Genomic DNA, 16525 nt, shown 5'->3' on the forward strand with positions numbered 1-16525 from the left:
GTGCCAAAACCAGTTCTGATTATGAGGCACGCCGTAGTGGGGGACTCCGGAAATTTGGACCACCTGGGGTTCTTTAACGTGCACCTAAATCTAAGTACACGGGTGTTTTCGCATTTCGCCCCCATCGAAATGCGGCCGCCGTGGCCGGGATTCGATCCCGCAACCTCGTGCTCAGCAGCCCAACCAGATGTTTTTGTAAAATAAATGTTGATTCAATTTGATTTGATGTTTCACTCCCCGCTATGGTTCTTTCAGCGCAAGGGAGGTGGGAAGGGGGTTACAATATGTGTTGTAAGCACCGAGGAAATGTGCTCCTGCCAGTGCAATGACTCGTGCTTTCTTGTGCATACATACCGTATTTACTCGAATCTAACATGCACTTTTTTTCCCCGATAAAACAGGTCCAAGAATTGCGTGAACGTTAGAATCAAGTAAATATGGCATATCTATGCAGTGCCTGTGCCAGTTTCTGAAGGTTTCGGAAGATGTTCATTAACAATGATGCCAAAGCCTAGTATGCAGGGCTTTCCGAAGATACAGGGCTTAGTGCTCTGGAGTACCCTTTTGTGCATTTGCTGTGGAACATACTGACCTGCAAAAAGCTGCACCTGTGGAACATGGTGCCACAAGATGTTGTGCATACTTGTGTACACAGCAGGGTGACTTTCAAGCCAAAATTGCATTGAGCTGAACCAATATTGCTCAACTTGGCCTCGGTAGCCAAAAAGTGAATCTGCAATGCTGAGCAGTGGAATTCTACAGTTACTGCGTCACCACGGTAGGTACACACAGGTCCCATTTGTTCAAACAGGTCTACACCTTGTGATAGGCTGAGCATATACACTGACATGCTGCCCCGCTTCCTTGACTCTCATTGAGAGCAGTCTGCTCGCAGTTTGTTCTCATGAAAACAAGTTACGCCATCAATCCCTCTTGTTCATCCTGATCCATCAATGAATTCAGATCATGCAATCCTAACACACACACACACACACACACACACACACACACACACACACACACACACACACACACACACACACACACACACACACACACACACACACACACACCACACACACACACACACGTGCACGCGCACAAAATAAAAAGCTACGTCTTGACTTGGTTTAACTTAACTACGCATGTAGGAAGGTATTCTCGAGTGATCATTTTCAGAGGTACCTTCCCTTTCGCAACATTTCGAGTGACTAGCGCTGGACGCGTGGGTGCCTACAAGCGACAGCGCTCCTGGCATGCCACAAACGCAGGCAGGCTAACCAAGTTTGGTACAGTGCCAAGAACGCTGTCGCTTGCCGACGCCGAATGCGTTGGCGACATTTCGCATGACTAGCGCTGGACGCGTCGGCACCTACGAGCGACAGCGTTCCTGGCATGCCACAAACACAGGCAGGCAAACCAAGGTTGGCACAGTGCCAAGAACGCTGCTCCTTGCAGACGCCGAACGCGTTGGAGGCTAGCCGCTCGATATCAATCGGCCAGCTTCGCTGTGTCTTGAGCTTTGCACCGCCTAGTGCAAGCTTTTGCCTTTTTTTTTTTTATCCGCGGAGAGAAGAGAGAGGCAGGGGTCGGGAAGGCAGGAAGCTGGCGAGAAGGAGACCGCGTGCGCATGCACGCAGTCTGCACGCGGTCTCCTCCTCTTCCTCCTCCAGGTTGCCATGACTAACACGGCTACACACGACAAATTACGGCTGGCTTAAACAGCTTTGCTGTTAACATAAATAAAATAAATTGGCAAGCACATGAATGCTTTTCTAATATGCCTGGATGTTAAGCATGAATGAACCCAACAGTAAGCCCTATCAAAACAAGTGATATGCAAATTGATCCAAAGCAACTTAGACAAAAGCACTTTCCTTAGGTGAAAAAGAACTGCATGCTATGGAAACTCACATCTCAATGAAGATTGAACCAAATGGTAGGATGCCTCCCAAAACAACAATGACTGAAGGCTCCATAAACCACTTCTTCTCTGGGATTGGCCGAGGCACAGCATTGATGCGACATGGGTAGTTGGGCTGCCCGGCCAGATTACGCCCCAGCACTGTACCAACCAGTGTCAGTGGCAAGATGATGAACAGGCAGATGCATGTCACTGCCACCTGAACAAAACAAACTACAAATTACTGCAGGGCAAGCAAAAAGACAAAAGAGAATTTTAAGTGCACCAGAATTTTTTAAACATACAGCAAAATTTTTATGGCGAGCAATTGACAGCCTGCATGACATCATAAGTGCAATGTCGATGCACTACTAAACTTCTGCTGCGATCTTCGAAATAATGAGATCAGACAAGGCACCGAGTAAAGTTGCGCTTATGGCTCATCTACATGGCTGCCAGAATGACATCAGTGCAAGCCATCTATATTTGGCAACAGGTATTGCTCCAACAAATGTCTTGACAAGACCTTAATGAGGCTTACATGGAGGCACGCAGGTGTGTGCCTCGCATGCCTTTTTCAACGGAAAAGTTGCATGGGAGCAGCAGCAGCCTAGAGGTTTTGATTGAGGTGTTACTCCAGAAAATTCTTCACAGCCAAAATTCCTTGAAAAAACAAAGAGCTGATTTGAAGTTAACACCAAAAGCATGTTCACAGACGTTAGGGATTGATTAGGAAGCTTTAAAGTCATTCATCAGAACTTGGGTCAAAAACAACTAAGCTTAACAAACTTGAAAGTCGCACCGATATGTTTCAAATGTCCCCACGCTCCACAGTGCACAAGCTCACTAATCTTGAAGATTGAATAACAGTGTTGGATCACATTCTCTAAAGAATTCCGGACGAAGCAAATAAAACAGATGCTGATCTCAGACATATAGTGATCACTAAAATGTTTCAAAACAAACTGGGCATAAACTGTGTGTCAGTTGCATGGACCAACAAACTTGGAAGGGGCAGTTCCAAAAGGCTAGTCATACTTTTTTTTTTTTTTTAACAGGACTTCAATGAGACACATTCTATTGAAATGTTCAGAAGCCAAAAGAAACAAATATTTTTATTAAAATGATTACCCTTGGGTAATATAACACAAATGAAAGGTGATATGGGAAAATCACATTCTTATAAAACATAACTGTGTGGCAGTGTAGGGAATCTAATACCATTTTATCTCTTATGTTGTTTTCTATTACCAAATTGGGTTAAAAGATATTTACACAAGAGGAAATATGTTTTGTGACTTCGTAAGCCTCTTGCATTTCCTTGAAAATTTTCTTTTCCAAAAATACACAAGCTTAAGCAACAATGGTAGTTTGGCAAGATAGGACATACAAAGGCATAATTTCCAAGTTGCTAGCAACATCTGTAGTAGAAAAAAAAAAAAAAAAAAAAACAACAACGCCGAAGACAGTGCAGAAGCTTGAAAAGGAGCTTAGAATTATGCACTTGGTCAATAAAGGGGTCTAACAATAGCTGTACAAAACTACAAAGGCACTACAAAGGTTACACATTAGCTAGCATGTGGCATAGTAGGAGAAAATAACAAAAGTAAATGTAGAAAGTAGAAAAAGTAAATTTAGAAAGTAGACTGCTTAATAAAATGCAAATCATGCAGTTGTCTCTTTAGTCAGCTGACGACCAATGCAATGCAGTAAAAAAAGTCAGGCAGGAGAACAGAGGGCCAATGACTTGACTGAGGCCAGGTCAAGGAAAGGCCGCACCCCCTTTACTTATCACAAGCATGCCAAAGGCTTAGCAATATACTGTGAATGACTTAAAACTCGCCAGAAGGCAATCTCTTCCAGTCCGATTCCTACACACACGCAAGCCAAGAAAATTGGCCCGAAAATTGCCTCAGTGTTACAATCGACACGACACCAAAACCGGTAGAGCAGCAAGTTGGGCTAGTTCGTGTATGTTCATTTTGTAAAAGGGGGATCATCATGATCATCATCAGCCTTTATTTATGCCCACTGCAGGACGAAGGCCTCTACCTGTGATCTCCAATTACCCCTGTCTTGCGCCTGCAAATTTCCCAACTTCATCACCCCACCTAGTTTTCTGCCGTCCTCGACTGCACTTCCCTTCTCTTGGCATCCATTCTGTAACTCTAATGGTCCACCGGTTATCCATCCTACACATTACATGGCCTGCCCAGCTCCATTTTTCTCGCTTAATTTCAACTAGAATATCGGCTATTCCCGTTTGTTCTCAGATTCATACCGCTCTCTTCCAGTCTCTTAACGTTAGGCCTAACATTTTTCATTCCATCGCTCTTTGTGCGGCCCTTAACTTGTTCTCGAGCTTCTTTGTTAAGCTCCAAGTTTCTGCCCCATATGTTAGCACCGGTAGAATGCAATAATTGTACACTATTTTTTTCAACGACAGTGGTAAGATCCCAGTCAGGATTTGGAAATGCCTGCTGTATGCACTCCAACCCAATTTTATTCTTCTGTAAATTTCTTTCTCATGATCAGGGTCCCCTGTAAATAATTGACCTAGATAAACATACTCCTTTACAAACTCTAGAGGCTGACTGGCGATCTTGAATTCTTGTTCCCTTGCCAGGCTACTGAACATTATGCAAAACAGTAATCTTCAACCTCAATCTTACACTTTCTTGGTTAAGGTCGTCAATCATTTGCTGGGATACTGGGCTACAAAAACACTGATAACAGAAGTGAACAGGATGGACCGTCCTTCACAGCATTTATATGCTTTACCGCGTAACACTTATGTATTACGGCAAAGCTGACTCCGCCTGCGTTATCAATGGGATCAGTCATCCCTGGACAGTGGATCATAAGACTGGCACAGAATCATGCCTAAGGTATTGCTACAAAGTAGTGGCCTGCAAACGTTAATTTATTTGAAAAGAGGCATAACTGCTGTCTGGTGGCTTCCCACGGAGTTGCAACCTATAAAATTTTCTGCATTGTCCATGGATCCAACCACCTTCGTCACTCCAGCCTTTATTATTGTGGGGAGTTTCTCAAGGTAATTCAGTATCTTCCTATGTTGATGGCCTCCGCAACGCTTATCGACGGTTTTTTGCTGACGAAAGCATGGTTCTGACCAATCACCCAACGAAATGGCCAAGCTTAATTTTGCAACAAAGAACTTGAAATATCTTGAGGGCTCACAGCACAAAGAGAAAGTCAACAATAGAATGAAGTCACCATAATGCACCTCAGGAATGCTTTAGCATATGAAGACTCTCTAATGTGAAGGTGCAACAATTTGTCACAAAAGGCTACTGTTCTCATTATTAAACTTGCCGGCACCTACAGCTATTAAATATAGTTGCCCGCCTTAATTCATGGCAACGTTTGAGAGCTGGCATGCTCTGGCAACAAGGAACAAGAGTGCTCAGTCGTACTTCCAAATGAAAACAATGTGGACAGCATTCATCAACATGGCAGTAAATGCTGCAATAAGGACAGTAAAAAAAGGACAAGAGAATGCTGGTGGTCATGCAAGAATAATTGATATTTAGTGGCAATGTTTTGGCTGCCACAATGAAGTGTAAACAAAACACAAGAATGTGGACAACATGAAGCATACTTAAAGTAACCCACACAGAGGTAGGGGACAAAAAGTGAACCACAGGCATAATAACAGGGAACTAAGCTCACTTTAGAAGGGAAAAAAAATTCCCGAGAGACATTTAAGACTGCTTGCGTGTGGAAACATGAAAGCATTATACCATTTGTAGACCTCAGAATGTCACGAACACGCTCATTTTATACACTCATGACGCGGCGCCACCTCCTCCCCATTGTCTGCGCCGTCACATGCCCAATGACGCACACGCTAGGCCACACCATTAGTCAGCCAGATGGCTGCGACGTGACGTGTGTGCAATCACGCACACACTTGGCACACCTTTAGTAAGTCAAAACCATGGACTCGCCGTGGTGTTGGGGAAGCATGCTTGTCTCGCACCCGGGTGGCCCGAGTTCGATTCCCACCCCGACTGAAATGTAGCAAATTTTCTTTTCAAAGCAAATAATTTACTATGTTTACAGGAACCTCCCTGAGAAATGCGACGTTAATCCAAGCATTTTTTTAACGTGTTTTTACTCTTTGCGGCGTCGGCGATTTTTGGTACCATCTTTTTGGTTACGCCGACAGATTTAGACGTAATGGGGCATATAATGCTTTCGTGTTAAAACTTGATAGTCGAATCTCGTTAATTCAAACATGCTCGATTCGAACTTCCGGTTTAGTCGAACTGATGCTCTGGTCCCATCAAAGTTATGTGTATTCCAATGGGCGAAAACGCCCAGTAATTCTAACACCCAAGCACTTGCAACGGTTAATTCGAACATACCGCGCTCTGACAATGCTCTCAGCAGCGCACCAAATCACGCGGTGGCACCTCCGACCAGCATTGCTCCGACCCTCAGGAGAGACCCCTCAGCTCCGTGCGCGAAGAAAAAAACAATTAATAATAATAATAAAAAAAAAAAAAAGAAAATGCACGGCGGAAATTTTACTCTCTCTCAAATGGCAAGGTCGCTGTTTCTGCGTTGCGCCGAAGCACGCCTGTATGTGCCGACATCTCGGCCACGCAGAGAAAATGGCAGTGAACCCTTCTCCTACATGCTTCCTCTATGAGTCTAAATTCTAGTCACGTGTTGACCTTGAACGCTGCAGCTGCTGCGCAGAGGGAAGCAGCAGAGGAGGTCCAGTCTGGCCAACGAAACTTCCCACGTCGGCCAACGCTTGCTTCCCGATAACGGCAGAAAACGAAACTTAAGGGAAGAGCGGCGGCGCCGGCAGGGCGGGTGCGCACGGAGGCAGTTGAAGGTGAGCAAGCTACGAGGGAGTTCAGAGGGAGAGCGAGGGGAACGACCAAAGCGGCGGAGTTGCCCAGGCCAAATCCACTTCCCTGCCGCCCTCCTCCCTCCCCTTCGACAGTTTCCGTCCGCGCCCGTCGCCGTGCCGGTGCCAGCTTAGTCCGCTCCCTGAAGTTTCGTTTTCTGCCGTTATTGGGAAGAAAGCGTTGGCCGCTGTGGGCAGTTTCGTGGTCCTCACTCGCTGTGTGCTTGCGTCCGCGTCGCGATATTTCACGACTCGCACCGTTCGTGCATCGTGCTATGGTGCACGAATACTTCGTATTAAAAGAAGGACTTATTCTCGAACTAATTTTCGGGCCCCTCCGAGTTCAAATTGTAGAGATTCAACTGTATAAACAGCTTCCTACAGCACTGCGTGGATAAGGTATATATTCGTGTTAGAAGAGACTTGACAGCAGTGTCTACCTTACTACATATTCTGGTATTTTTGGTTTTGATATTCCTAGTTATGTCTTTGCCTCGTTATGCACATGCACACAATGATGTCTCACTTATATAGGACCTGGATATTTTGAATTATTAGAGAGCTTAGCTTAGCATTGGCTCTGTACCATTGTTAGCGATGCCAGCTGGCCCTGAAATAGAGCATTTTAGCCTAGTATTGTCATACCGTTATCGACACTGTTTGGTGCCAACTGCTTGATGAACCCCCACAATTGGGTGAAGCAGCAGCGGTAACAGTGATGGCAGAACAGAAACATTACGATAAAATAGCATAGCTTTATTGTCTGTACCAAATAGTACAATAATACATTTAAAAATTCCATGCAAAATAGCAAGACGTTCACTAGTTATATCAAAATGCTACTTCATGGCACATTCAATATCTCAAATGCCACTGCATAGGGGTTCTACCTTAGTACTACTTGCTCACATAACAGGATGTATAAAGGCAGCCATTCGCAGTAGTGCCACTGATGAACTGAGATTTGGAGCAATTTTTGGAGCAGCAAAATGTTAATTTTGGAGCAGTTTGGAGCCCCTAAATACAGATTTTAGAGCACACTGTAGCAAATAAATGCCAACTGCTGGACATTTTCTAGGCACTTTCGAACACTTAAAATTGACGAGTGTCCTTCCTAAAGTATTTGCTTGCTAGACACAGATTCATTTAACGAAAATAAAATTCCTAGTCAATTTTATATACGCATGGCGAGATAAATAGAAAATAGGACAACCTTAATTTGAACGTAAATTAACTGGATTCCATGAATGCATGTGTGGCAGCTGGCAAGCAAAGTTCCAATGCGGCCCAAGATTTTGCAGCAGCAACTTGATTTTAAATGAAGACTCCACTAGTGTCAGACGCTAGTGATGCGAAATCTGGGGTGCAATCGGAGATATTTGTTTCACATTCTGTTCAGTTGCTGCAATGTCACAAAGTGGCAGTATGCAAAATTTGTGACAACAGGAGGGATAGAGCAGCCAATCGCCAAGCGGTGAACCATTCCGTAGCTGCAGCCGCTGTTTGGATCCAATCCAATCCACCAGACGTGCCATGCGAAGCCGGTCTCGTAGCGAGCGGATGACCGCTCAAACTTCACATCTTTCGTCGCGTTCTGCACCTAGCAGACAACGTGCTCGTAATCAAAGTACAGTGTAGACTGCTTATAACGTAAGTCGCCGGAGTCTCGAATATCCGCACTATAAGCGGTACCGCACTATAACCAAAGCAACAATTTCCAAGGCCCGCACATGTGCAAAACATGTGCACCGAGCCGCCACGCATATGCGACAGTCGAGGAATGCGGCTAGAACATTTGCATTCAATTTACAGTCGAATCTCATTAATTCGAACCAAATCACGCGGAGGCGCCTCCGACGGGCATTGCTCTGGCACCACCATAAAGTAAAAGCTTAGGAGAGACCCCTCAATGTGGCGCGCGAACAAAGAAAAAAAAAAAAAAAGAGAAGAAAGAAAGAAAACGCGGCGGAAATTTCACCCTCTCTCAAATGGCAAGGTCGCCGATTCTGCATTGCGCCGGAACATGCGTGTACGTGCCGACGTCTCAGCCACGCTATCGTAGCCACGCGTAGAAAATGGCAGTGAACTCTTCTTTCTCCTTTATGCTTCCTCTACTTTCTCGTCACGTGTTGACCGTGCACGCTGCGGCTACGGCGCAGAGGGAAGCAGCGGCGCTGTCCCAGGCCGGCCAACGAAACTGTCCACGCCGGCAAACACCCGCTTCCCGATAACGGCAGAAAACGAAACTTCGGGGAGCTGGCGCCGGGCCGTCTGGAGCGGCGGCGCCTGCACGGCTGCTCCAGTCGAAAGTGAGGGAGCTACGAGGGAGGGCGAGGGGAGGAACCGAAGCGGCGGGGTTGCCGAGGCGAAATCCGCTTTCCTGCCGCTTTCCTGCCGCCCTCCTCCCTCACATTCTACGGTCTCCGCGTGCGCCCTTCGCGGTGCCGTGCCGGCGCAGCCCGCTCCCCGAAGTTTCGTTTACTGCCTTTATCGTGAAGCGAGCGTTGGCAGTTTCGTCGCCCTCGCTCGCTATGCGCGCCGTGATATTTCGCGACTCATAATAAAAATATATGGCACATATTTTTTGCCACTTGTGGAATAGTCACTTGTTTTCTGCTGGATTCGGATATTTCGGATTCCCAGTTATTCAGACTTTTAGGCAGTCCCCATCAAGCCCAAATTATCGGATGGCGATGTATAGATAACGGGGAGCTCGATTTATTAAGCACCTTTAGTCATGCACACTATGCATGTCTGCAGACCACTGCGGCCACACATGTTATGCGCAGTCGCTAATTAAAAAAGACAATGCCTTCTCTGTGCCTTGAGGCAAACATGTCCAAGTCAAGACAATGCATTAGCAACCACCTTGTTTCTATGCCAAATGTCTAGTCAGGCCTATGGACCCCAGAATCGCTGAACAATCTCAGAAATTGGACGTGCTATGTGCTCATAACTAGTGTTTAAGGCGAGTTTAGAGGAAGTGAAAGCTCCTATCAACAGTTACTGGCGATCAAAAATAGTTAAAGCATAGCCATTAAAACAATTCAAGCTGAAGCGGGAGCCATGAATGCCACCACGTTTGACAATGCTATTTCTTCGCGTAGGTAAACATTACGTACGTTGATCGCCATATAATGCATGTTTACAAAGCAAGCATAAACCAGAGAAACCCAATAATGTAGGAGCATGCACAGTACGAAGAACAAAACACGCAAAAAGTGAGCTCCTTTGCCACACCCGCCATTGCGCCTGCACTGAGTCGTCGCGTTGCCTCGAAAAACTAAAAACGCGAGCCCCTTCGCCATACCCGCCTTTCTGCCCCACACAGCATGCCTTTGTCACCCCTCTACACTCTCCCTTCAACCCTCTCCGGGATGTTCGAGAGGTTGAATGAAGATTGGAGAGGGGTGACGAAAGCATGCCGTGTAAGGTACTCGGGACAAAGGCAGGTGTGGCGAAGGGGCTCATTTTTTTTTTTCCCCCCTCTAAGATTTTGCATTCCTTTTCTTGTCAGCACAGACATCCAGTCAGCTATACTTAATTCTTATGGCCAATAATGAGCCATGGGAATGTTGTACAATAAGTGGTTTATTTTACCACAGAACACACACAAAAGTTCGCAGTACAGCAGCTACTCAATGTTACACTCGAGTTTCGTTACAACCAGTAATGCTATAAATGGGTTTGACTGTACTTCTTTCTGTCTAATTAAAATGTTCGAATGTTTGTCCCCTCTGTTTTTTTTTTAACGCAACCCGGTTATAACAATGAGATTTTCTTGGCACTTGAATATTGTTATAAGTGGGTTCGACTGTATCATACTGTGGCACGAGGCAGGCATTTAAGGCCAAGGCAACAAAACACAGACATCTGGGTGCTTGTCAAGCATGAACACCAGCATTCAAGAAAACTGGAAAGGCCCTGTGTGGGTGGTTTATGGACCTAAATGCAAGGAAAATTGCAACGAACAGTCCCATTGTGTGATTGTGTGCTTATTATAATGGTTGTTTCAGGGACATCTGTCTGTAAGTCCTTAGGAACAGGGGATTTGAGACAAAAATGATATTTGCTGGCCAAGATTTGTAGCAGTGGCAGATGTCAAAATTTGTGCGAGAATAACATATAAAATCAATTATTCATAAATTTCTTAACTTTTTAATAGCTTTAGCACACATACTCTAATTGGAAAATTTAAAGCTGTCAGTACACAAGCCACATCCACTAAGTAGAGATCCTGGGACTAGCGGGAGTTTTGATATGGCCGCCCCTAAACTTGTGAACAAATGCATTGGTGCTAGACTTCTTGTCCCACAAAGCCTTCCTTGGGCAGCATGGGAAAAAACTAATGTGGAAAGACAATGCATTATGCTGCCACTTTCGGGAATGATCATCTCAATGTCAGAATTCCTATTGAATAGAAATGTCTTCAACACTGACCAGCTCTTAAAGTGCAATTTGCACAGTAAAATGACTATACTTATGGTAAAATTTTGTTACAAAGTGTACTGCCCATTATCACACAAATTCTGGCGTCTGCAGCTACTATTAACTTAGGCCAGAAAAAATGATATCTCAAATCCCCTCTTTTTATTAACTCGAGAAAGTCATCATTGAAACACCTCATATTTAGCAAAAGCTTTACATGCTGCTACAGCTCATTTGAGGTACCGTATTTTCCGGTGTATAAGACGTGTTTTTTTTCTGAATTTTCGTCGGTGCGACTTATGTACGTTTTTTTTTCTCCCGGAAAAACTGCCGTCAAAATCGGATTCAATGGTATGGCCACACGGGACGCTGGTTGACTTAATTGCTGCGGGTTCAGTGTGCGCGCTATCGAGGTGCCGGGTTCTTCTCGTGATAGAGTTCCCGAGCGCCGTGCTAGAAGGACGGAGCAGCTACACAAGCAGCGGCAGGCCGACCTAAAGTCCATATATAGGAAAAGTACCGCCATCCTTTGATCACGGCCGCTTCTCTCTCTCCTGTATCTCCGATTGGACGATGATAGCGCACGCTTTCACTTCTTTATATTTAGTTTTTTTTTTTCCACCTCAGAGCCATGCTGAAAGTCACTCTGCGCAGCCGCAGTCGCCGGCGGCGGCGCGCGCCCGGCCTGAAATCTTCAACATGGACTTTCTAGGGGCACCTACCGTCAACTCCTTGCGCAAGCAAAAAGTAAAGAAATAACAAGCGCTTTAGAAGAGGAGACGGCGGAGGAAAGAGTAGATGGCGGTACTTTTAGGCCGACCGCGAGTCGAGCGACCCCGTAGTAGTCGCATCTGCAGATCGCCGTCAAGATACGGTGCGCGCCGCTGCGCGAACACTTGCTAACCGAGCACAAGCCGCCTCCCCTCCCTCCCGCGCTGCCTTCTGTCTTTCCTTCATTGTGCGCTATTCGGCTCACCGTCGCACGCTTTCACTCGCACATACAGCATACGGCGCGCGGGACAACATTATCACCCTTGGACTTTACACGCAACATCGCGGCAACCACGACGGCAGAAATGCACCTGGGGTGTCCGTATCATTGCTGCATGAAATATATGGCACCCATACGCTTGCACGTGACCCGCGTTCACTGAGTGAAATGTCACTATTTTTTTTTAATCGCTTACCGAATGAGCAGGTGCATCTTATACACCGGTGCGACTTATATACGTTTTCTTTCGGAAAAACAGCCGTTTTGAGGGGGGTGCGTGCTATACAAAGGTGCGAGTTATAGGCCGAAAAATACGGTACTAAAACATGTTCCTTTAACCCATTAGCCACTGTGACAAATTCAAAAAAAAATTTTTAGCAGTGCACAGACATTCTGTATTATTTTCATGTGCAAAAATTGCCAAGAATTCACGACGACCTAAATCGACATTGGCACCAGAGGACGGTCATCGTGACGGAAAGATATCTCATCATTAAGAGGTTAAGTGTAGCTCATGCCGAAAACAGACCCACCATGGTTCCAAAAGGGATGGCTCTGGAAGCATGATAATAGATGGCGATGAAGTTGATCACAAATGCAGTTCCGCACACCAGAGCTGGCAGCACAAATGCACTCACAAGCATCTGCTTGATCCACTGTTTACCTGCGAAATAAATAACATTACAATGATCTATGTAGAAATAAGCATCCCATAACTGTATTTGTTTGAATATAAGATAAAGTTTATTGCTAAAATACTTAGCCACAAAGTCACCCTTCTCCTTATCTCTTTCCTTACCGAGCCATAGGAAATTGACTAATTTGACAGCTTTTCAACACATTGTAAAACATCACCATGAGCACTTCCATGAGCAGTGCCATGCACCATATGAAATAAACACTGCACATTAACTTCTGGTCAGATTTGGCACTTTTGGGACATTAGGGAGCGTAAAAAAAGTTTAAATTTGACGGGAAATATTTTTCAAACTGCCTCCAGTGCTCCTCACACTGCCCAAATTCAACACCGCAAAATGTGTGCTCCGATCAATCAGGCTATATAATTTTTAAATGATAGCAGAAGAGAAGACACAGAAGCTTCTGTCGAATTGTCTAATCTTGTGCTCTGACATCAACGCACTTCTAAAGATGCCTCAAGTATTGGCACATGCTCAGGAGTGCGCATTTTGATTATTATGTTCGACTAATATCAAGTGCAACTTCATTTTTTTTCCCACAGTGCACTGCTTTTATTCATCAGCATTTCGAAAGTGGATGTAATACATATAATGATAACTCTTGTCATGTGGAGTTCTCACTTGTACAAGAGCCAGGCGGTCGATTTAAGACCGTTATTAACCAAATTAGAATTAAACTATGGGATTTATTATGAGGCATGCAACTTCGGATAAATTTTGACTGCCTAGGGTTCTTTAACGTGCATCTGATTCTAAGTACACAAGTGTTCTTGCTTTTCGCTCGCAGCGAAATGCAGCCGCCGTGACCAAGATTGGACCCGTGATCTCAAGCTCAGCAGCGCAACGCCATAGCCAAAGGGTAGGTTCAGCCCAACGTTCTACAAAAGCTTCACCAGCAGCTTGATCTCTTACTTTTTTGAACATCTACTTATTAATTACTGTAAAAAAATTTAATTATGGGGTTTTACGTGCCAAAACCACAATATGATTATCAGGCACATTTCAATTAAATTATTTAATTACTGTAGAATACTGCACGAAGCACATGAAGGCTCAAGAGCCCGTTCAAGGTTCACAACTAGGCCAACTTGCTTACAGAGGGCAGCTGATTGAGTCCAATAATTATATGAGGAAGTTAGTGGATGTTCCCCAAGGTGACAACCAATGCTTCAAAAGCCTAAAGAAGTCGGAAAGGAACCAGGTGCTTGCTGCAAGGAATCATAACAAACGTCCCTGCACGATAGGCGAATACCTGTCGTGTCATTTGCAAAACTACGGCTTTCCCACATAACATGGGCATCACTATGGTCAATATTTATGCCACCAAATCTGCATTTTTTTTTCCGTGGTGTAACTAAGTTGGAATCCAGGAGCAAAACAAATATTTTGTATATTTCAGATTTTTTTAACCCGCAGTACTTTTAGTAAAAATCAATTCTCATTCAAGCTTCTTAAGGTGCTTTGAAATTTCAAATAATTCTCAATAACAATTTTGCTTTACATCAAAATAAATTTAAGGGGGCTGGTACCTGGATTTATGATCTAAAGGCTTTTAGCTAATATCTCAGCTTCCACTCGCTATAAGCAATTAAAAACTTGCAGACTTATTATAATGCATTTCTGCTTGCCCCACAAATAAATTCAGACAAAAAAATTCAGTGCAGAATTTATCAAAATATGAATAAATCTTTTCTTACCTAGGTTAAGGAACATTTGAATGATAACTAATGCTATTACAGCAATGAAACTTCTCCCGCATTTTGTTTTACAATATGGCAAAAAGCGAACCACAAGAAATGAATTTCATCATTGGATCATTGCATTCCTTAAATACATTTTTTTTTACACTCCACATAAGGGAAAGTTGTAAAGAGAAAGTTGTAAATAAAAAACGTTTTCATTCAAGAATTCTGTTTTTAGTTCAGTCACTGCATGGGCATTAGGAAATAATTGACAGGAACTTCAAAGAAAAATGGTCATTGGTTGCAGAGAAAAGGTTCCTTACAGTGTTTTTCAGAAATTGCGTTTGAAAGTTTGACTGTTTGACCATCCCTTGCATGCTACAACTTGGGTTAGAAACCCTTAAAAAAAGCAATGTCTATCAATCGCTATCCAGTACATTCAGTATCAGCAACATCCAAAGATGTTTCATGCACAGCACCACCAATTTTCGCAGAACTTGCACTTGCAATTGAGGGCTGACCACGTTGATGTACGACACTGACATACCGATTTCTGCAAAACTTGCACTTCTTTCTCGGATTGGTCACAAAGGGAAGCATTGCTTGGCTTTCTACATAGTCGGCGAATACAGAATAGCAGTAAAAGTTTTGAACTTACAAAAATTGAGAAGCACGATCAAATTGAGCAATGTCGCAGTGTTTGGAGAAAAATAAGCATGCTCTCGCGTACACATCACAGTTCCACTTGCAGCAAATACTATAACTACTGAAATAGAATTATTTTTCATTACTTCTTCCCATTATAATGTAAAAAACAGCCTTTTTAGCAGTAGTATTGCTTTTACAGAGCGAAAGGTGCAACATAAGCTTTTCAGGAGTCATGCCCACAGTGATGTTACTGGACCATGCCATTTCAAGCAGCTTTTGGAGCAGTAAAGTGCACTTTCAGAGCAGGTTTATGAAAGAAATTGCAAACTATATTATATGGAGCTTTTACAGTGGGCAAGCCATGTGAAAACAGCAAGTGGTCGCTGGTTCACCAACCTCATTCCAAACACAAAAAAATTCCCTGATGATTACGATACTCCCTAATGCGAAATTTGAGCACAGCTGTATAGAAGTTTTCATTTCGCTATATATTGGCTGGCGCGGACAATCTGTCTCATGCGGCACGTTGCAAATGGAGCGAAGTGTGGCGCGATTGCCTCGCTAATTGAGAGATCATGAGAGAAAGTGCATGGGTGACGCATGGGCGCGATTCACCGCAGCCACCTCAGACAGACCTCTACTCATGCAGTCAGTAAAGAGACGATGCATGCTACTCTGTTGCCATCCCGTAGCCCTTGCCGCTGCAGAGCCCGTCTTGCGCGACACTACACTCTTCTCACGCTTTCGCCATACCCTCCCTCCTCCACTTTACGCCACATGGTTACGCTGCACCCTCCTCCTCTCCTTTCGTCCTCGTGCTCTCTTCGCTATCACTGTCTTTCATATGCGCTCCGCGTCCGCTCTTTCATCTTTAATTGTGCTCGTTCGCACGGTTACGAGGGACGCCGCCGACGCTCGTCGCAAGAACAGCCGCCTAAGAGCTGCGCTCTAAAATGACACACTGTTACGATTCGCCAGCGGGGGTGGCAAACTTCGAGCCACTTCCGATTCCCTGTGACGAATTGCTTCGTGAAGCTGAAAATATGTCCCACGAAAAATACCAGCGGCGACACCAAGGCGAGACACGTTTCCACGAACACGTGGTTGCTGGATATCACCCGGCCGCCGACCTCGACGCTGGGACCAAGGAATGCCGGGGAAAGTGCGTGCGACGCTTGCCCACGGCCGCTGCTAGCCACCAAAGCTGTTCAACAATCGAACCCGCTAATGGTTGGGCCATCCCAGGAACCAAGACGCACCAGATTGGGTCAAGCGTGACATCTCCCATCT

General features: G+C 44.7%; 1 protein-coding gene across 2 annotated transcripts in view; it reads right to left on the minus strand.

Moving 5' to 3' along the window:
* Positions 1-16525, minus strand: part of LOC119436476 (transmembrane 9 superfamily member 3-like) — a 96855-nt gene that overhangs the window by 20302 nt on the left and 60028 nt on the right. For both annotated transcript variants that reach the window (XM_037703326.2, XM_037703325.2), the window contains exons 9-10: positions 12741-12871; positions 1915-2123 (exon numbers count right to left, since the gene is read on the minus strand). In XM_037703326.2, the coding sequence (XP_037559254.1) occupies positions 1915-2123; positions 12741-12871 (340 nt within the window). The remainder of the gene's footprint in view (positions 1-1914; positions 2124-12740; positions 12872-16525) is intronic.

Source organism: Dermacentor silvarum, chromosome 1 (genome assembly GCF_013339745.2).
Source record: "Dermacentor silvarum isolate Dsil-2018 chromosome 1, BIME_Dsil_1.4, whole genome shotgun sequence".
Classification (NCBI taxonomy): domain Eukaryota; kingdom Metazoa; phylum Arthropoda; class Arachnida; order Ixodida; family Ixodidae; genus Dermacentor; species Dermacentor silvarum.